This window comes from Nyctibius grandis, chromosome 5, assembly GCF_013368605.1.
Source record: "Nyctibius grandis isolate bNycGra1 chromosome 5, bNycGra1.pri, whole genome shotgun sequence".
Lineage (NCBI taxonomy): Eukaryota > Metazoa > Chordata > Aves > Nyctibiiformes > Nyctibiidae > Nyctibius > Nyctibius grandis.
Window position 1 is genome coordinate 79560907 of NC_090662.1, and position 22809 is coordinate 79583715.

Genomic DNA, 22809 nt, shown 5'->3' on the forward strand with positions numbered 1-22809 from the left:
TTATGTCCTTTTAACATCTTTTATACAGTGACTGTCAAACATTAAAAAGAAAATGAGCCATCGGTTGTGTATACAGTGGTGTTGCAGGAAAGGGGGAGTAGAAAAGTATGTTGACTTTAAATGAAGACTTCTGAAGACCTACTAAGAGAAGAGTGTAAGAGCTGAAGTCAGAAGGGAAGAAGATAATTGTGTTTTGAGTGTGCACGTTTCTCTGTTCCTCTTGTTCTTTGTCTAACGAGCCTCCATCGATGTGAGCCTACATCAGTCACATGGGGCTCAAGATCTGCACAAATGACTGCACAGGCAGCAGGGGTGGAAGTTATCTTATGATCAGCTGAGATCTTCATGTCCTTACCTGTCTTGATCTACTGTTTGTTCACCTGGATTTTTAATTTTTGTTTGTTTGCTTGATTTTTGAAGAACCACCAACATGCTCTCCTCAGCAGTTCACCTGTTTCACAGGTGAGATTGACTGCATTCCAGTGGCCTGGCGCTGTGATGGTTTCACTGAATGTGAAGACCATAGTGATGAAAAGAACTGCCCTGTGTGCTCAGACACCCAGTTCCAGTGTGAAAGTGGTCAGTGCATAGAAGGTGCCCTCCGGTGCAATGGAGAAGCAAATTGCCAGGACAACTCAGATGAGAAGAACTGTGAAGGTACAGAGGATCTTTCGGAGTGTGATGAAAATAAAGCTGTCATGGGGACACTGTGATAGATACCAAAGTTATTACTGAGTAGGATTTGGAAGGATACGAAGTTCTGCTAGTTTCTAAACTGATCTGTTGAATGGGAAATTATTTCACAACTCCGTACTTTTGTTTCTCCACCTGTGAGACAGAAATAACACTGATTTCCTGCACAGTGATTTAAGCTCTGTTTGTGAAAAGTACTATTAAAAAGGTGGTATGTCTTTAACCTCTAAAAGCCTGGTAACTGGGAGTGAATTACAAAGTGGAGCAAACCTTGTGATGGTTTTTTGTGTACCTTGTACCGAGTAAAGGTCTTAGGATTATTTATTTTATAACATTTGAACAAAATGAAGTTAAGCTTTTGTGAGTAAGTGGGAGTGAGAGACAGGCGAGATTTATGGAGACCTCTTCTTCCTATAAAGCACAGCAAAAGAGGGAAGTGCTACTGCCAATAGAATGAGAATTAGGTTCTTTAATTTTGCAAAGGACAGGTTATGCTGGTGGAATCTGAACTACCCCACCACTATACAATGTGAAACGTGAGCAAACTTGCTCTTTCCCCACTACGCAAGCAGTGAGGAGTTGTAGGGGCAACTTGTAAGCTTGAAAGGATGCCTCTTCTCTGTGTCCTTTCAGTACATTTTCCTTCTTTGAAGAGACTGTCTAAGGGTCTTTGAATCGAGGCTGAGTTTCTTTCCAAAAGATATGCTCCAGCTCAAACAAAAACATACAGACCGATGCAGAAATTCCTGTGTGATGAAAAATGACTGTTAGCCAGATGAGATGCTGACACCTGAAAATACATTAAGTGTAAGTTAGTTTCCCAGTTGCCATCCAGTGACTGGAGATATCAGACCAGGGGCTGTTTATCACCTTCAAAGTGGCCCTGTTATTCAGAGTATTCAAACTGATTACAGATCAGAAAAGCCTTTAGTTTAACTTCTTAATTCAACTGAAGTCAGAAAGAATTTCTGGATTTATGAGAAACAGGAGGCAAAAATATGTGTAAACAGCAGCAGCCAGCACCTTGCCTGCAGCACCTTCTTTTCCCAAAGTGGTAGTTTATTTTTTGAGTGTGCTGGCAAAGCTCCAGTTTTATCTTCTGTCTTTCATTTCAGTTTAAAAACATAATGTCAAGTGAAATATATTGTCCCATGATCAAGGAGTTTTCTGGTTTACAGGAAGAGCACAAGGGCATTGAGAAACCACATTTATCTATCTTAAACAATTTTATCATCATGGTTTGGCAAATTTATTTTTAATAATTTAATTCTTCTTTCTTATATTACAGTGAATGCTTAGAGTTGGGGATTCTTGTAGTAATTTTGCAATAACCATGTCCTGGGATAAGTGCCCGTGTTCTCAGTGGCCTTCTGCTTCTGAGCTATTTTAGTCAAGGTAACTTTATCTTGTAGTGTTCTTATTGTACATAGGCAGTAAGGATGAGGTACCCACTGTGCAATATCCTTAACAGAACACTGAATCACTTTTTCTGCATGGTTGGCATGAAGGATTTTTTGTGCCACTGGCTACTTCAAGAAATGAAGCTAGCAGCAGGCCAAGCTCACCCAAGATACTTCTGATTGTATGCTTCAGTGTCTTGTTTTCTGAATCATTTTAAAGAGTAGAAGTCTTTGATACTGACTCTTGGTATGTGTGGGGGGTTCTCTTTCCAGTGCTCTGTTTAACCGATCAGTTCCGCTGTGCTAGCGGGCAGTGCATTGGGAAAAGCAAGAAATGTGATCACAACCTGGACTGCAGTGACAGCTCAGATGAGCAAGGATGCTGTAAGTGTAAAACCTGAGACTAGAGACTTGATTGCAGTATCCAAAATTTGTTTCTTGCCTTCTCTATGAGTTAGATTTTATTCTGCCAACCAGACTGAATTAATTATTCCCAAAATGGATGCTCCTGTTCATAACTGCTGTCATGCAATTAATGCAAAATGTAGTGGAATAGGAATAACAAAAATAACTAGTATTCTGAACGAGTAGTCCCTGAGGCAGAGCAGGCTAGTAATTGTTCTGCTTACCTTTTTAAACTTTTGAAAGAAATAAAAGGTTTGTTTTACTATAGCCTGTTAGTATGCTGAGGTGGTACAGTGTTAAAAAATCTTTCTAGCAGCATGAGGCTTTTATATAAAATTGCTCTGCTTCATGGTTTTCTCATCCAGAGAATTAATAGCAGGTGCTTTTAGAATCAGAGGAGCACTCTGTTTACAGAATAAACCTTCTAAAATTTCCTTTGAATCTTGAAAAGATGTAATTCTGAGCTTGATTTATGATTTGTAACATGTGATCTGCTACCTTGAAATCTCCAGGGCTCTGCAAGAAATTCACTGCCTTTAAAATTCCAACTTGAAAGTTCATTTTCACTGTTGGTGCTTTAAAAGAAATTGTAAATAGGGACATCTCTTCTTGTGTTAGAGATCCGTATATCATTGTTGACACACACGTAACTTGAAAATGCAAAGCCAGAGTTGGACCCTTGATCTTAAGAAGGAGTAATAGGAGATGTTCTGTCATGCTACCAAGTTATTAGTGACATTATCACAGACACGTACAGTTATCTTTATTATAGTTCATATATTTTCTGGTTTTGTAACTGAGGATGGAAAATTAGCCCACCCAGAGTAAGACTGCAGTTGTCACTGTCCCTCCTCCAGTATGATCAGAAGTCTATTTACTTATCTCTCTAGACTGTGACAAGCTGGTTGAAGTGTGGGTTTGGTGTTCAGGGAGAAGAAAATGTGTTGAGGAAAAGACTTTCAGTAATGGCTAAGATGTAAAACACTGACTAGAACAGGAAAATACTTTAAAGTCTGCTTTTCTTGTCAAATTCATGAAGCACAGGCAGGGGGTTGTCAGTTATTCTCAGAAATGTCATTGCTTAAAATTGGTATTGTAGGGAAAACCACTCATTTTGACTGTGAAATAATCATTTCAGATACAGATTCCTCATAAGGATGTCACCTCTAAAGCTGATGCTCAGCTATATATCTGTAACCATCAGTGTGGGTCAGATGTGGAGTAGGTTAGGTAGTTTAATAAATAGCAGCAAACCCCAAATTCTTCACTGGTGCACCACCTCTACTGTTCAGCGTAAGTGGATGTTACATAGTAGAGAAAAGGGAGTGCAAATCTGTTACCTTCAGTGATAATCTACGTGCTGATGTGATGAGGTGCAACATGAAAGTAATTGTCATTGTCTTTAATGACAAGAACCAGCGTAACTGGAGTCCCCAGCGTAGTGCCATCCGGAGTCATGGCTGCAGGTCTTGTTCATCAAGTTCAAAGGATAGCCCTGCATGTCAGCATGAAGCAAGATCAGGACCTGGTTCATCAACCCCCTGCACATGCATGTACTGTTCATTTCCTGTCATTTGTGATTCCAAAACCTTTCTGCGTGTGTGGAGGTCATCTTGAGCACAGGTAGCCCTTATGGACACTCTGAATCTTTAAACAGACCTGTCCCAGTGCCTATTTTTTCCTCACGTATATTAATTTGAAAGCTGTTGTCTGCCTACAGAAGAGGAGGCTTTTATTTTTCCTGTGTGGAAAGATGTTAGGAAAACTAATGTTGGTATGTGAAGCTGTTGGATTAACTTACACGGTCTAATTTTCCTTTTTTCCTTTTTTCCTTTTAGACACAACAGAGGAGCCTGCGCCACAGCCTAACAACACAATAGGCTCCATCATTGGTGTGATCCTTACAGTTTTTGTGGTTGGAGCAATGTACTTCATTTGCCAGAGGGTGCTGTGCCCACGCATGAAGGGAGATGGGGAAACAATGACCAATGATTACGTGGTGCACGGACCAGCCTCTGTACCTCTTGGTTATGTGCCTCACCCAAGCTCTTTGTCAGGGTCTCTTCCTGGTGAGTAAATGGTGTGATCCTTGTCCTGCTCTTTGGCACCACATAGCTGTAGCTGAGGATACTGTGCATGTAGGCACAGGAGATGTCCGTTCCAGATGCATCATTCTTGGAAGCTGTTGGAAGCCAGGACTGTCAAGGCTCGTCACCATCCTTCTTTATAATAATGAACTGCTATTTTACCTATGCTATTCACGAACATTTAGATACTTAGCAGAACCATAAGCTCAAACAGATACACATACCGTGGGAGTTCTCTTCCTTTGCTACTAAAGAAGCCTCTTTTTAGACTATTATAGCATCAACAAGGTGTCATGACAGTACAGTGTAAAGTTGCATAAAGTTGCACAGAGTTACATTCATGGGACTTTACACATTATGTAATTATTCTTGTTCGATTTGTAGACTGGGTTTGTATGCTTGTGAAACTTCTTGTAAAGATTGGACTAGATGATCTTTCGAGGTCCCTTCCAATCCCTAACGTTCTGTGATTCTGAGAGTCTGTAAAGACCAGCAATAACTGTGGTCTCAGCTTATTTTGTTTGATGGTGAAGTTTCCAACACCAATCCAAATGCATGATGCTACTGCTGCTTAAAAAATAAGACAACCACAATGTTGCACTTCACTTATATTCATTGCTTCTGTATATATTGATTAAATACGTACTGTAACTTGTGGCTTTGGATCCAGCGGGTTCCAGTCAGAACATAGAGGCTGTTACAGGGTTAAAATCCTGCACCAAATTTCTTTGCTTTCTGTAATAAACTGCTTTCATAAAGAGAGTCTTTGAGCAGAACGTTAACCATTATTTCGAGCACAGTGGCATACCTCTCCGTTTCTTGCTTGGACTCTCTGCCAGCGTGCTTCAGTCCAGTAGCAAAAGTTCACTTAACGGTGTGGAAATGAAAGAACACATACCCTCTCTTCTCTTGCACAAATTTCAGTTGCTCAGTTGAGGTGGTCGGAGTCAGTTTCATGTTTTATTCTGAGGCATGGAAATAGTGCCTGAATGCCTGTTCTCTCAAGTCTTCCGGCCATTCAAGTGAAAGAAATCTGTTTCTCTTCATACAGCTCTAGCCCAGTGCCCAGTCCTGCAGTTGAGTAGCTGACACGTAACACCAACATGTTTATCCCCTGACACGCTTCATTCCAGTTGTCCATCAACGAGAACTGAATTTGCTCTTAATACCAAGAAGATTAATTTTGGTTTTAGGAGTTGTGCTTACATGGCTGTTATTCTCTAGATTATTTTTTTAAGCTTTCTTTTCTCTGTTTCCTTCAAATAATTGAATATTAGCATACATCTTTGTTCTTCTTTAGGGATGTCTCGAGGTAAATCTGTGATCAGCTCCCTCAGCATTATGGGAGGGAGCAGCGGGCCACCCTATGACAGGGCCCATGTCACGGGAGCCTCTTCCAGTAGTTCTTCAAGTACCAAAGGCACTTACTTCCCTCCAGTAAGTCATTCTGTTATTCATAGACCTTTAATAGCTTTCAGGGAAGTGCCAGTGTCTTTCTGAGGATAATTAATTGACAGATGAATGTTTTGTTTTAGATTTCTAGCCTAATAAACTTGTTTAAATATGGAGTAAGTGATTTTGAAAGGGAAGGGAGAGGAGATTGTCTTCATTGAAAACAGTATAGGAATTTTCTATTAATTTTAAAAAGTTGTGAGAGGGTTCAGTGCTAGAAAAAGATGTTAGATTGAATGTCAGGGGAGATGAAAAAATTCCTACAAACGTTGAGCAGCTGTGGCAGAGCGATCTCCTTTCATTATAGTCTGTCACGTGCCTCTGGAGGTAAGACTATGGTTGATTCTGTATAGGTCTTTCAAGGAATTAAAATTAAGTTTTGTGTCTTGTGTCTTGCAAATGACAAATAAATAAACAAGTGTCTTGCAACTCCATAGCATTCCTCTAGTCACAAATGAGTAGTGTGCTGCGCTAGATGCTGTAGAGCAGTTGGTACCAGCCCTAGAGGGCTCCCTGTCTCTTTGGTTCTAGCATCAGTGATTGTTGTTTTAGCTATTTTTATATGAAGTCCACCAACCCACTGTCAAGTGTTAAAAGTGTTACATGCTCGGTCAGTGCAGGCTGAAATCTTCAACTGTCTGTTTTCAGTTCTGAGAATCAACCCATCATGTTATATCTTTAAACTAATCAAAATACTGTTTGTGCAGTAAGAGCATGCCTGTATAGGGAAGAAATGTTTGCCTTGGACAGCACGCTGCAAGTATTATAAACAGCATAATACTTGGGAACTACAGTTAGCAGGAGCAAGACATCTGCCAGTTTGCCTAGGGCAGTGGTATCCCTAGGGGCAATCTAGTATTGAACAACTAGCTTCAACTTTACTTTTCAGCACTGGGTATGTCAAAATAGCAACAGCAGTCAGCTTTTTTTGAGAAGAGCTTAGTAATAGCTTCTATGAGAATGGTAAAAAGCAGCATTTCCAGTGTCTGTTAAAGAACTGGGGAATAATCAGAAGAAAAGTCCTGTTTGTTGGGAGGGGCTATGCATGCAGTTCTTAATTTAAGGTTCCTATTAAATGGTACTAAAAAGAAAATTTATAAACTGATGTTTTCTTGAGTCTCCTTCATATGTTTTTGGGGTTTTTTTGTTCTTTTTATTTTAACTGTGGCTTTTTTCTTTTTTTGCTTAGATTTTGAACCCACCACCATCACCAGCTACTGAACGTTCACATTATACCATGGAATTCGGTTATTCTTCAAACAGCCCATCCACTCATAGATCCTACAGGTAATTATTACTACAATAGCTTCCATCAGGATCAAAGCAGTTAGTGCAGAAAATGCAGAATAAAGACAGCCTCTGCTCCATAAGAATTGCAATCAAAGGCCTTAATTCTGCAAGCACTAAAACAGGTGCTTAAATGGGTTCACATGTATCGTGTCACTGAAGTGTGCGTGTAAGAGCAGCACTGTTTGAGGTAAATTGTACAGTAAGCGGGTTAGTAGTACACCTCTCGGGTATAGTGCTTTAGGGGGAATGATAACACTCATCACAAAATTAGCTAAATGCCAAAAGAAACCTGGTACCATGATAACTGAGCCAAAAATACTTACCCTGGAATGAACCCTGCCTTGTTTTAGACTTCTGTCATAAATAATTTGTTATGTAAGTACCAGAAATGATAGGCAAACACCATGCGGAGGAAAGTTGGCAATATTAACGCTAGTAGGTCAGAAATAACATTAATATTATGGCCTAGATAAAGCACAGAATTTCTAATTTGACATATTAAGGGTTAATATCTGAAAAAGGTTACTAACCTTTTCCTTATTTTCTCTGACTAATAGTTATGGTCATGCAAGCTTTATCTCTGTTTACTTGAGTGTATCTTTCTCACCTTCCCTATAAGATGCTAGAGCTCATTATCATTTTATAACTAGTTACCAAAAATAAAGAAAGAGAGACCTACTACCCAAGGGTGTAAAGGCTGCACTCCCAAATCACTAGTAGATCTGGTCAATGAGAAGAGAGTGCTGTATTTGTCTATTGAAAGAAATGCCTCCCTAACACAGAGCCTTTGGGGGCTTTTGGATAATGAGGTCTCTGGGGCTGAAAACACATCTCTTCTCCATTAGCAGAAAATACGGCCTCTGTTGTGCAGAAGGTCAGACCAGATGTTTATAATGGTCCCTTCCAGCCATATGAAAAATCTTTTAAAATTATGAATAATCTTGTAATGAAAGAAACCCAAATTTTGGCACCAGCATGAGTCATGCTGATCACTAGTTAGCTGATGTGACTTTTATTATTATAAATGGTATTAGGGATGTAGCATAGGGTTGAATGTTTTCCGAACGCTCCCCCACCCAAAAATAAACCCTGGCCTTGCTGCTTCTGATCTTCCCGTCTTTCCTAATGTTCTGACTTGAGTATAGAGGAGCTGCATCCGCACTCGCCCCTAACAACTGATTTTGATGCTGGCAGTTGTAGCTACCAAGCACCTCCCTTTCTAATTTTGTTTTCTTTAAACTATCTTGGGCTTATTTTAAAAGACGTTTTGTGGTAGCAACCTTTGGGAATTCCATCCCAGTTATTGCTCTGGTGAGTGGTTCTCCTAACTGCTATGAATGTGCCAGACGATTTTCAGTCTCCCTGTCTGGGCTTGGAAGTTAGTATCCATAGATTGCATAATGGAAACTGAATATCTTCTCCATGTAATTGCAACACAGCTATTTTTTCCCTGCCGTGCCCTTCCTGCTCCACTGCTTTAGGAGCAACTTATCTACCTCAACTAAGTACTTAGGGAGCCTGTTGTCCGTAGATTATTAATAATTAGTATCCCTTTCACTGGTCGCTATAATTTGACTGATGCTGTAGTGCAAAGATGGGCCTTCTGCAGGGGAGTTAGCGAGTTTGCAGTGTAAGAGAGAGAAGAGCATGATGCTCTGTATCTACTGCAGAGAGGTTGACCCGCTCTCTGTTTCCACCTTGGCTTATCCGCTGCTCGCTCGTTCGCGGGCGCATCACCCAGAATGCACGGTCTTGCTGACGCTTTTCCCATGAATCTCCCCTCCGCAGCTACAGGCCTTACAGCTACCGGCATTTTGCACCTCCCACAACGCCCTGCAGCACGGATGTCTGTGACAGTGACTATGCCCCCAGCCGAAGGGTCACTGCAGCGATGGCCAAGGGCTATACCAGTGACTTGAACTATGATTCAGAGCCCGTCCCCCCGCCACCCACTCCACGCAGCCAGTACCTGTCGGCGGAGGAGAACTACGAAAGCTGCCCGCCTTCCCCGTACACAGAGCGGAGCTACTCTCACCATCTCTACCCACCACCGCCGTCCCCCTGCACTGACTCCTCGTGAGGGGTAGCCCCCCCGCCCCGTTATCTGCCTCCACCGTGAAAGTGTAAATACAAAATGTTCTACTGGGGAGGGGGGAGGGAGCTCTCAGCGAGGGAGGAGGTAGGACAGTGTACAGTTAAATGTTATTAAATGGCGTGGAGGAATACTGAAGATATTTGTACAGAAGAAAAAAAAGGATATTTATATATTTTCTTAAACAGCAACTGCTGCTTGTGCCATAAGAAGAAAAATTTTTGTATAAAAGAACCCAGACATTTGTACAAAAAGGTTTTATTTTTGCAAATGGAACACAAAAACATGCCTTAATCCAGTGAAGTGACTGAGCACATAAGGAAATGGAAAGACCAGGATGTGTGTTACTTGTCCAGCGAGGCAAGTGGGGTTTGTCAATACCAAAAATGTTTAAAGTAATTAATAATTAAGAAGTCCGTCTCAGAGCAGCATACCATAGATACTTGGAAGTAGCCAAATAACCTCTATGTTAACTACGGGGGGCCAGCAATTAAAGTTAAACTTGAAAATGCAGTCAGGACAGATATTAACCTTATACAAAGGGCTTTGTTTTCTACAGGAATACAGCAATCGTAGCAGTGAATCCAGAAAAATAATCACACACTTTAAGTGAATACACCTCTGTTTTTCCTTAATGCATTTACCAAACTAGAGCATTTAGAGCTCTCTCCTTGCTTCTGGAATTTCAATGGTTTTTGTTGGGTATATTTTAAAGTTTGCTTTTTTCTCCTGTTTAGCTTTTCCCATCTCTTCTGCATCCTCTCTTCCTGCTGGTGTCACTTTAAATCATGATATCGTTATTTAAAGCACTGCTAGAACTGGGCTGCTGTAAGTTCTTTTTTTTCTCCTAATTAGCCTTGTCATGCAGTGAGTATCATGCTATACATTACCTTCTTCATTTTGCCAACACAGTAGGATTCTGTTTTGTACCAGGTCAGTACAATTTTCACGTAATTGACAAGGGTAATATGCATATACCTGAATGATTTTTAGTCCCTTAAAAAAGAAAACCTTATTTTGACCTAGTGCCCACAAAATGTCAAATATTTTTATACCACATATAATATAGACAGCATATTTATAAACTATAAATTTAACCATGGATTGTTAGTTTTACTGTAAATGAATAATATATCCTTGCAGTACTTTCAGTGTATATTGATATCACAGTATACAAATCATATATATATATATAAAAATATATATATTATTTTTTCCTTGTAAGGAAGCATTTAACTTTCAGTGGAGCAACTGTCCATAAAAAAATAGATGTTTCGATCATTGAAAGGGGTTCCCATGCTGTGTTAACTGATCATGATTTCTTTGTGTTAGGTAAAGTCAGTTTTTATCAGTATGATTTTGACATACCTCCTCTTTTACTTGGTGTGAGTATAATACTTTAGTGTTAACCGCTGTGAATGTCAAATTTTAAGATATTCTTAACCAAACCATTTTATATTCGCATCTCTATTTTTATATATTATCATATTTAGCCCCTTCTCCCGTCAGCCTCACCACGGTGATTTTGACAGGGAGGGTATGTAATCAAGTGAAAACATTATTTGTGTAGATTGAGGGGCAACCCTAGCATATTATTAACTCGTCTTTGACTCCAGTGCAGTGTTTTGAATTTGCTGTGACTGTAGTGGAGCTCACAATGTACCTGATCTTAGATGGCATTATGCGTTTGCACCTTCTGTTGACATCAAATCCATGTTGAAGGTGCTCTATGCCTTCAAAGACTGGCCCTCTGAGTCTTCTGTCTCAAAGCAAAGGTACTGAGGAGCTTCTGCCTCCTAGGCTTTGGGCATAGTATGGGTGTAACAACTCTTCAGAGGTGCCGTTATGGTTTTATTGTTCTCTGTTGCTTGTTTCCCAGCCAGTTTCCACTAAAAGAGAAATAATCTGAAAACGTGGCATGGGCTTTAAGTCATGTTGTTGACAGAATTAGTGACAAGTAATTCTTGCTAGTGCTGCCGCTCATCTGGAGTACTGGAGCCTCACTTGGTTTCAGCTCCAAGGAAAATCATGGCATTGGGGATTCCAGCTGTAATAAAGGGTCTTTCTAGTAGTCCAAGATACCTGAGGAAACTTTAAAAAGCCTTGGTGTTCTCCAAGCTATTGCAGTTGATCTCTGGATCTGGCATGCTAAATTTTTTTTTTGGCCAGCCTCCTTCTAGGTATCTAGGAATCATGGTAGCTGTTCTTCTGGCTCTTCCTTGCTGGTGAAGAAGCTTGTTTGTGTTCTCCAGCAGGATGGATGTTGAGGAGGGTATTGTGAACTATAAGGGAACTCGAAACCATTTATATGAAGTGGGGGAGGGCGGGTGTGTCGGGGCGGGGGGGTGTTGAGGCTGGCACGCCGATGAGAATAGAAACTTCTCTGTTGTTTACATTTTTTCTTGTGCAGCATTCCGTGTGGGGTTCACATGTGGAAACTTGCACTAACGAACTCAGAAGAATATTGCATTGTTGTATCTCAGTCCAAGTGCTTGTACTGCAATGGCAATGGTCTCTTCTTGCAAAATACTTTTTTTCAGTGTGCCAATTTCTGTTTGAAAAACTGTAAGGTGGTTGAGCTTAAGGAGTGGCATCCTCTTTCTGGTACGGTTGGACTGCCTCACTGAGGCTCCTTCTTGGAGGGGACTTCCTGCAGGTAAATTCGTGTGTTAAGTACAGTGAAGGATTCTTTAGAACAACAATGTTCTCTGCATATGAATGGTGCTGCCTGCCTTCTGCACTAGTTCATGTCCATGCATAACTCAATTGAAGTCAGTGGGGTGGACATATAATTCAGTGTAGGATTTGATCAAGTCTTTTTGATGCATACATTTCAGTTTGCACATCAGATATTGGGAGTGATTTGCCTCTAGGAGGTTCACGTGAAGAGGGGCAAAGTGGACAGACGATGTTTTTCCACTGAAGATGACTAGCATAGGGAGAAGGCTGTTTCTCGTCTGGACTAACCACAGAATTTATTTAGTGGGAAGCTGTGATCTGCCTTTGCAAGTATGTGTATTTTCCCAGTAAATCTAGAGTAAAATTTTGAAAGAGTTGATGATCTGTGAAGTTCCTCTTAGGCAGATCTCCAAATTACAAAAGCATTGATGCAACTAGTATGCACATCTGACACATTCCCAGTGGATAAACCACAGACTTACTGAACATTGAGACTGAACAATTTCTGGCTTTTCCTCTCCACCACTGAGCCAGTCGTGATTCATATTCTCTCCTGCCCTCAGAGAGGATCATGCTTTCTCCTGCTTCTCAAATTGACTGAGCTGTTAAGACTGTAGATAACACATACATGTCAATAAAGGAGATCTCTGAAGCGGGTTTGTAGCACTAGCATGGAAGTGGTCTCATTGGTGTCAATGAAACTGCTCCTTGTCTTTATGCTAAGCACAAATATCCCTATGTTACAGCATCCAGCATATACACAGTGGGGCATTTAACACAAGTACTCATGGTGCAGTTTTTCCTCTATGTAGACACCTGGGGAGTGTTCATACCTGGCTGGCAATGGAAATAGCTGTCATGCTCAATCAGGAAAGGAGCAGTCCTTTGTAGTTTGTTTTGTTTTGTTTTTTTTAAAAAAAGGACATTACAGCATAATTTGTTGAAAACTAACCCTTGCATGTTCAGCAGGAGCTTAGCATGTTTAAATGGCAACATTAATGAGACCTAATCTTGCCTTTTAAAATTATACCTAGCATGCCATACTGCATAGATTTCATACCTTCCTAAGGAACACTCCTCATTTCTCCACTGCTTTTGGATACCAAGATATTTATTTGAAAAGAACTGAGATACGATAAATAGAGCATGCACATAGCATTTGCATTTGAAATAAAGAATGGTTTCCATGAATATAAATTCCTGCAACCTGTGCATATACATTAAATGAGATTATTTACAGTAATGCAAAGTATGCAAATGAGCCAGTTGATATCAAAGGATTCATTTTGCTGTGAGTTGTAACTTTCAGTATTGTAAATTCCAGATTACTGCCATAACATTTTCCCCCCACGTACAAGTATATGTATGCAGGTACACGTGTCTTTGATAATGTGAATTTACCCAAAGGTAATAATTTTCTCTGCCGTGCATACCTGTTCACACGCCCCCATTGGCAGGTTCAGCCTCCCTGCCTTCAGAGTGCTGATGCTGGATGCTGTCCTGCTGTCTCATGTAAGCTGGACGTATTTTGGCCAGGTCATAGGACAGGCAACAGAATGCTTGCTACTTGAAACCTCAATAGTTAATGCTCTATCATGCCAGACAGGAGAGGAAGCATGTTTTTTAATAGTGTTCACTTACTTCTGGAGTCCGTTTTACACATGAGTAGAACTCCTCTGATTCCTGTAGCTACAAAAAAATCAATCTGTTGTAGTCCTAGTGTAATTATGAAGAAAAAATGCACCCAAACACGGCAGGTGCTACAATCCAGTGCAAGTGAAGGTGCATGCAGAAAATACGTATTTATTGCACTAATGAGCTTTGGTGGTGTTCTGGTCTCCAGTTCTACATTGCTTCTCTATTTATTATAGTCCATTCTCTAGAAATTATTTGTGAGTCTTAAACACGAATTCATTTGTGTTACTTTAAACTAATTAAGCCTGTCCTAAGATGAAGAAAAGGCCACTGTCTTGAGTATGGAGTATTTCCATACCTTACTGCTTTGCCAAATCTCCTTGAATTAATTGATTACCACCATTCTAGAGGGAGCTGGTTAAACTACAGAACTCCCTGTAGTTTACAGAACATGCATGCTGTTGAACCGAATGACTTGAAATATCTCTTAAAAAGTAATCAATCGCTTTTTTCCCCTGATGTTTTTGTCTTGAGTGTGTTTGTCACACAATATTGTTATGGACAGAATCTGCTTTTGAATGTGTATTGTGCATGTAGCAGATTACTTATTATTTCTACAACAAAAAAAATAGGTGGTTCAAAAATAATTTGAACATTTGTTATTCAGGAATTGCTTTCTTAGCCATGGAATTTTTAAAAATTGCATTGTGGTGGGGTTATTGCTTGAAAATTAAACTTCAGCTTAATTGGCAGGTGACAGATGCACCTTGAAAATAAGTTAGGAATGACCTAATAGCTTGAAAATGGGTATGAAACATTCTGTTTTGTTCTAAAAGTAGTAAAATAAAATACCGTAGTGATCCAAAATGGGCAGTTTTCTTGGCATCTTTAAGAAGTGCGGCTTAGTGGGTGATGCCAGCGTAGCATTCATAGGGAGTGGGTGATCCACTGCAAAACTGTGCAGGGCAGGGTAAGTAAACTGACCATATGCCATTTGCGCCAGGGATTGTCTTAGTAGCACAGGGTGATTGGTATGATGAAACTATTGGAGGGCAGTCTTGTTCCCCTCTTTTAAAATGAACAAGGAGCTGCTTTGAAGTCCTGATTAAAATGGCTGTAGCCTTAAGCCAGGCAGTTAAGAGTCAGCAAGGGAAAATGAAAGTGTCTTTTTGTAAAGAGGATACCACCACTCTTAAGCTGAACTAGCCTTGTTTGCAAGTGAAGGATCTGGTGCTGCTTTCAGATTTTTAATCTTGTTTTTGTTTTTTGTTTTGTTTGTTCTTTTTTAGTAAGCTTTAATCACTGTTTGTCATTGTCTTAAAGCCAGCTGGTGTCTCTTGTTCATCAACTTTGGTACGATGGTGCTTTGCAAGGATGTATTTATATTATAATGACCAATATTTGGTCAGCCCTATTCACTCATTCACTAACTTTTTTTTTTTTTGTAAAATAAAGTGCTTTACTTGTGAGGTGTATATAAACCTTGTACAAAAATCCTTTCCAATTATTACTATAAACTGAGTTGTAACAAATGAAATGTTGATTTTTATAATAAAACTAAGAGTGAAAAAGGAGGGGTATGCTTCATTTTATTTCAGCATCTGGAGGAGTGGTAATTAAAGGTAAAAGTCCACGTGTGTCTTTACTCTCCATAAAAGCCAGAATGTGCTCAACTTTCTGATGCTGTAGGCAGACTCTGCAAACACTGATGCATTGCCTGAAACACATAGCTGACGTGCAGTTCTGCTGACTTCCCTGATTCTACAGTGCAACTGGATAGAGTTTAAAGCTAAGTCTCCATTATTGATCACTTAAATTGGTTTACTGCGTAATACAAACCAGACAATTTTACCAAGTAAAGCCTTACCAGACTAGAGATGCCTGATGATTATTTTGGAGACTGCTGATCTTTAAAATCTGTATTGAAATGTTTGCAAGGACAGAAGTACTTTTTTTTTCCCAGTCTTAATTCTAAAATGGAAAACAAAAGCCCTCTCACCCTCTTCCCCCACTCTCCCATCACAATCCTATTGCTGTGACAAGTAATTGGATAGGAAGCAGTTCTGAGTTTATAAGCTCAGCACAAAAATTCCCGCTCCACTTGCATCCACTGGTAGTGAAAAAAAATATGGCTTTGTATTAGCGTGGATGTGGCTATACTAAGATTCTTTTATAGCTCCAGTTTTTCTACGTGGAGGCATGGGGAAGCCGCATATCACTGCCCATATCAGTAAAACAGGGCCTACATTGTCAGTCTTACAAAATGTTGTAAAAATATATGCTACTCATTCTCAGCCAGTGTGCCGTGCTTATTTTATTTCAAGGTGCTATATTTCTTCTACCTTAGAAAATGAGCCATTAGTCTGGAGCTGCTGGGTGCTGCGTTTTTCTCTAAAAATGTCAGTTGTGAATTGCTGCTGGGCTACAGAAGGCTCACCAGGTCTTTTTTTTTTTTTGTAAACGATGGTGGCTACTTTCTGCAGGGTCTGTGCAATTGTAATATAGTAGAAGTTTGTGTATAGCATTCATGTTGTTTTGGATTTCGTGAATCTTGGTCTTTTCCAGATACAGCTGTTAAGCCTCAGACTGCATCTCAAATGTGGTTCTTCAAAGTGCGTACCAGAGAGGCAGTATGGAAGGACATCACAAAGAGGAGGATCAGCCCTATCAACGAGCCACTTGAGTTAAATCTTTCAAGAAACCAATACTCTTCAGAGGGAGAGTAGTGCAGGAAACAGAAGTAAGTTGTGTTTCAGCTGCAGCTCCACCATGTCTTACCTGTGCCAGTTACCAAGGTCTCCAGAGATGGCAGAGCTGCTGGAATCATGCTTAACCAGCCACGAAGGGACAGCAGGCATAGTAAGAGACACTGGGGTATTTTTCAGCATTTAAAAAATGCTCCCTGCCTGTCTTAGAAAAGACCAGTTGGAAGTCTGAAAATAATTGATTTCCTTTGCCTGATTCTGTGTCTTCCTGTACACACGCACACACGAGCAGCGCTGGAATCCTGCCATTTGTACTCGAGAAGGGATAACACACTGCATCTTGTTTTGTTAGGGGGAGGAACACTTCGTTAAGAGCATAAAAGATGAGATTTTTTTGGATCTGCCAGTATTGGCAGCACTTCCCTAAGCAGGTGAGAATGCGAAATCACAGGCTCATTCCTGGAGGGGAACTGCTGAACGTGATAAACCTGTTTTCACGACGGAGATTTTGTACCTAGCTGAGTAAAGTCTGCATGGGAATCACGGGATGTCTGGTAGAGCTGCCTGCTGAAAAGCAGGCACCTGATAAGGGGAAGTTTTGCCTTGTATCAAGTCTGTGCAGCAGCTTGTTCCTACATCCCTTTTCCTGGCTCCTCAGGTTGGGAACATATATCTTATGTTGCTGGGCTTAGTGACTTTTTAAAAAGTAAATAACAACAAACAGCTCATTTCTCCTGTAGAAACTGAGTGTGTGGGTAAATAATCTTTACCTTGCCCTTGTTCACAGTGAGATCTATGATGGCAGCTAAATGCAAACTCTCTGTTTATAGGAAAGACTGGGAGCTGCCAGCCCTCTCCTGTTTGCACCCTCTGTTGCATAAAGAAACTGCTTAGCCAGAAAAGGCCTGATGTCTTGGGTTGCCTAGCTTGGCGTGGCACAGCAGTGATCTTACCTCAGCTTTGCTTTCACAGCAAGATAGCCTTTTTCATGAGTTTAAGGGGAATGTTCTGCAGCAACTACGAAGTTTGCCTCTCTGAGGATGTGTAAAGAATATCCTTTGGGTCTGAGAAGATTGAAGGATTTCATGTGGTAAGTGTTTTCTGTTTGTCAGGGTTACCAAAGTTCTTAGCTTTGTCTCCCTGACAAGAAACCAATAACCACCTTAACCTGCAGAACACGTGGCTGGTGAGGAATGACTAAGTGGCCCACCACCAAGCACCCCCTCTGCACATGTTTCAAACAACTGATGATCCCTGCTGGTGGTTTGCTGAATAAAGGGCTACAGGCAGCTTTGATGGCTGCTGGAGTGCTGGGAGCCTGTGGTGAAGCATCCCGGCTGCCCCAGGAGGAAAGTCTAGAAGCCTTCACCTGCAACTCATGTGGTGTAAGATCTGCTCCCAGTTTCCTGGGCCAGTTCCCCCTGCAGGGAAAGAGTAGTAGGAACATGTTGCACAACAGAGATGGTCAGAGAGGACCAATGCAGTGGAAGGACTATGGGGAGAGCGAAGAGGTGTGATGAGGGTGTGGTGTTTGTGCTCCAGTCTTCTCGTTCCTCTCCAAAAATGTGTATGGAGGGGAATGAGGGAAGTAGAGCATAAAAAAAGATGAATGAAGGATTCAGGGCATATGATAGGAAGGGACCTGGAAGTGTGTGGCAATAAGAAGAAAGGATAATGTTAAAAGTGGCTCTCTGAAGTTGCTCAGGGACACAGTGATGGCTTCTCAGCACTGCCATAAGAACAATGTGCCTGGCTGGCATGGCAGGGACTGCAGCGGGAATAACCTGGCAAGGCTGGAGAAAAGGAACAAGTTGGGCAGTTCAGGGCAAAGAGCCAGAGGAGTCTGGCAGAAAAGCAGGGAGTCCTGTGTTTTCTGCACCCCATCTGTGCTAGGAATGAAATAATCATTAAGGGGCCAGACAAGATCAGTTAAGGAGGGAGCAGAGGAGACAATTTAAGAGAGGCCTCTCCTACCATCCCACCTACACCCCCAGTACTCTATCAGGGAGAAGAGAATGAATGTGGGAGAACATTCATTCCTGGGCCTGGGAGAGGCCACGTTGGATGAGGCTTTGAGCAACCTGGTCTAGTGGAAAGATGTCCCTGTCCGTGGCAGGGGGGTTGGAACTAGATGATCTTTAAGGTCCCTTCCAACCCAAACCATTCTATGATTCTATGAACAGGACACAAAAACACCCCCATTTCTGCCCCTGCATCTCTGTACAGGGTTGGGGGAGGGAGAAGGGATATGCTGAAGTAGCCAAGAGCATTCCCTTGCATTCACACCCGTAGCCGATTGCCTCCCAGCTTTTTTCCCAGGTTGGTTCCCTTTTAAAACAAACAAGAAAGTAGCTGAGAAACCTTCTTAAATAACTTTAGTCCTCTAGCTCTATCATAATGTGTGAAATCCACCTGTACTTTGTGATAGATGGGTGCTAAATGTTTTACACAGCTGCTTTCTGCCTAATGTCACTTGCAGAAAAACAGAATCACAGAATGGTTTGGGTTGGAAGGGACCTTAAAGATCATCCTGTCCAACCCCCCTGCCATGGGCAGGGATACACGGCATAACAAATGGCAAGGTACAAATGAGGTGAGGCTGGGTAAGGGTCACATCAATAAATTGTTCCAGATGAGAACGTCTTTTCATTGTATGCATTTTTTTTTTCTGTGTGACGTGGCAGCTGTGAGACTGGGACGAGGAAAATGGGAGAAGAGTATTTTCACTACACAGCTTGGGATCAGATCAGGAAATATACATTAAAATGGTATAATCTGAGGGGATGTATAGCAAGAGCCAAGGCTGGGCATCAGTGTAAGCATAGAGCCTGAGATGGGAGAATGAAGTGCTTGTACCCTGGGTGCTGGGGAAAAAAAAAATGGTGGGAATAAAGAAGTGAAAGGGGAGTCACTGTCTGCATGGCAGAGGGTGGGAGAGGAAGATGCCAGGGCTGACCAGGTCCAGCGGCCTGGCCTGGTGGAGACTGTGGCCAGTGCGAGCCATTTGCTGATTTTGTGACTGTGGAGATGTGCTCAGTTTCTCCCTGCCTCTGTTCGGTCTTTGGGAAAAGGAAACACCCCTGAAACAAAGAAGCTCTTTTGAAGCGAAGCCAGAGAAACCCCGGTGCTGCTGGTTCCCCTCCCTTGCCTGGCAAAGGTACCAGCAGGTGGGGGAGCAGGGAAGGGCAGTGCTTTCACGGCTGAGGGAGCAGGTGATGATAACATGGTCAGATAAGCTGCTTTCTGCTCAGGCCTTCCTTGATTTGGCTCATAAGAATCCAGCCACGCTGCTTTTGTCTTGAAGAGCGGAGCGGCAGTGCAGAAATCAGCATCGTGGCTTGGTGAGGCAGAAAAGGTGGCCGCTCTGGGCTGCTTCGTGAGACCGCAAGGGCTTCCTGGCGGGCATAATCCCTCTCGTGCGCTGCCCCGACTGCATTTTTCAGCGGCGAGGCACTATTGTGCTGGCAAGAGTTGTCGTTTGCCAGCGTTTGGGGCCAGCCGGAGGGCAGCAGGTGAGCTGGAGGAGGAAATGGCGATCGGGCGATGCATCAGGAATCAGCTGAGACACCCCGGTGCAGTGTGAGCCCTTCTCCGTCCTATATGCTTGTTGATGCTCGTGGAAAGTGTTATAAAAACCTCCTGTGAGCCGTGCCTGTGTACGGCCTCTTTCCTGTCTTGCACCTCCCCTGGCTCTCGTTACGTGGAGCGCCTAATGAAAACCAGACCTTGGCCTCTGAGGGCACTTATTGTGCTTTTGTGGCTCGTTCCTTACCAGAGGCTGCTGTTGTCCTTGCTGTGAAATGGCATTTGGCTGCTGTGGAAATGAGTGTGGTGTTGCTGACACGCTGATTTGACTTCAGGTGGGAAGCGAGCGGCAGGGGAATCCTGCAGATAACCATCCAGAGTTCAGGCAAACACGCCCTGTGCTGAAAAGCCAAGGAAGAACAGATCAGAAAATGACCCCTACTGTGGACAGGAGGAGAGTTTGTAAATGAATTTTTGATTAAAATGGCTCATAAGGCAATAGATGTTTTTTAAAAAAAATCCTTTAGTGTATTTTTCAGGCATGCTCTTTTTGCTGGAGACAGAGTGATTCCTCCCTTGATGCCACTTTCTTCTTTCCATCCTGTGAATGTTTTGTGAAATGCTGCGGCTGCATCGCTGTGTGGATGGCTTAATGTGGGCTGTTGTTCTGAAGCACAGCTGTTAGGGATTAATCACTTGATGGAAGAAAACCACTTTCAGATGCTTCTAATAAAAAGTTGTTCCACCAGCAGCACTGGTAATGAGGGCCAATTTTTTTTTAAAGAATGTACTTCTCTCTCCCATCCTTCCAGTGCGATGCCCATAGGTCTTCTCCACACTGTCTCTGCGTTGCATCCACTTCTCCAAAACCCCTGTCGCCTTGTCTTGTCCCCCTTGGTTTTGGCCACTCAAAAAGCAGCGTATCCAGCGCTGGGCTGTGTGGGGGGGCTGACGGCAGCTGGTGCTGAGGAGCTTCTCGGCAGCCTGGTCAACCTCACATGGTGAGTGAGGACTGAGGTCCACCTGTCCCCCCTCGGGAGGGGTGGGCTCTGGCGTTTGCACATGTGAGGAGCAGGGCAGGAAGGAGGTGGCTGGGGGGGAAATGGGTGCAGAGGTTGGTGCAGTGGTGATGGGGAAGGGCAGCAATGCTCCCTCCCAGGGAGAGGAGCCAGGGAGGCAGTGAGGCGTATGAGAAGAGGAGCTCACATGAGAGGGGCTGCTTGGCGGTTTCCCGATGGAGCGGAAAACCCAGCACCACTCCTCTGCTGACACTCCCACATCCCCATGTCCCAGGGCTTCCTGAACAGCTGGGGAAAAGAGCTGGTGTCACTTAAACTTGAGTAATTGAGTAGGAAAGACGTATTCCCTCAAATTTTGAAAAAGGAGCGGAAGGGATACCAATTGTCTCCTCTGTTGGCATACCTCTGTCTCCCAAAAAGAGACAAAAAATGCTCAGAAGTCAAAAGTTAGACGGAAGTATGGGCTTGTTATAAAGCCAGAATCCGAGGGAAAGTTATTTGGTGAATGGCACCAGGTAAGGAAGAGTTGGTCTTGTTTTTTCCAGGTCTTTGTAGAAAACGTGGGTCTGCCTGTCAGCGCAGGGGGCATAGGAACTGGTGGGAAAGGGAGAGCTGGGTTTTCTGCTGTTATAGGATATTTGGCTCCTTCTACCACATGAGTATTTTTTTCTCTTCTCATTTGATATTTGCATCATCCTTCAGCTTTAGGTGGCTCCAAAATGAGAGGACCAAAAAGACAGACAGGAGACATAATCCTCGTGTCCCAGTTGTTCATTTCCTTGAGTTAATTTTATGTTGGTAATAAAACCTATGTCTTTCTGTAACTGTAAAAGACAACAGGCAAAGCACCTGTAGAGCTAAGAGGGCTTGGTGATTCAGATGCATCATTTACTGCAGGATATCTCCAACATTTGTTTCTGATTTACCTGGCATTTGTCTTGTGGCTGTGCACAATTAGCTGCTGTGGCTGTAAGCAGGTACTTGGTGGATTTAGTCTCCTGACTCTGGCATGCCGCTTGGAGCTAACAGTAAGTCATGAAAAAGAGTGTTTCAGAGAGAAGGGTTTGGGTTGTTTTTTTGTTTTGTTTTTGGCAAGATGCTCTTCTTTATTGCACAGCTGCATGAGGCCACTTCATATTTGAAATGATCTCTGGCCAGTTCTATTCCTGTGTTATTTTGTGACATGAAAGAGCTGGGGAGGGGGGGGGAATGAAAAAAGCACTGCAAGCAAGGATCGTATTAAATATGAAGATGCCTCCCTTCTGCCCAAAGGTGCTTGCTACTTCTAAGTCTAAACATCCTTAGAAGGAATTGAATTTCATATGCAGCATCAAGAGTAAGAATCTACCCCTCTCCCTCTATCTGTTACCACTGCATTGCAACTGTTACTCTAACAACTAACTGATATTAGTCTTATATTTAATGATTTGTACATCGGCTCCTTCCAGATACATCAGATCACTGAACCTATTCTATCTTTTGTATCTTTGTGTTTTTTTAATAGATTTCATATATATTAAAATTATATATTTTTATATATCTAGTAGAGCTCAATACTCTGTAACTACAGCTGTCTCCGCTTGTTTTCATTGCAATTTTTTAGGAAAAACACAAATACTGGATTTTGGTGGTTTTGTATATTTTTATTTTGGTATGTGCACAAAGAACCTGACAGTCCATCCTTCTTGGGAACAACTACAGCAAAATACTCAACATTGCAATAGCTTCACCCATCCTTGGGCTGCTAGAAAGAGGGACCCCAAGGCCAGAAGGTAATTAGCCAACTTACTTTTGAGGTGAGATGCTTGGTAATGTCTGTACCAAATC

At 42.1% G+C, this 22809-nt stretch overlaps 1 protein-coding gene across 2 annotated transcripts in view; it reads left to right on the top strand.

Annotated features, from left to right (window-relative positions):
* The window catches only part of LRP6 (LDL receptor related protein 6), a 130257-nt gene extending 119741 nt beyond the window's left edge, over positions 1-10516 (top strand). For both annotated transcript variants that reach the window (XM_068401150.1, XM_068401151.1), the window contains 6 exons: positions 421-657; positions 2367-2477; positions 4337-4567; positions 5886-6022; positions 7227-7324; positions 9116-10516. In XM_068401150.1, the coding sequence (XP_068257251.1) occupies positions 421-657; positions 2367-2477; positions 4337-4567; positions 5886-6022; positions 7227-7324; positions 9116-9407 (1106 nt within the window). In that variant the 3' untranslated portion in view covers positions 9408-10516. The remainder of the gene's footprint in view (positions 1-420; positions 658-2366; positions 2478-4336; positions 4568-5885; positions 6023-7226; positions 7325-9115) is intronic.
* The last annotated feature ends 12293 nt before the right edge of the window (positions 10517-22809 follow it).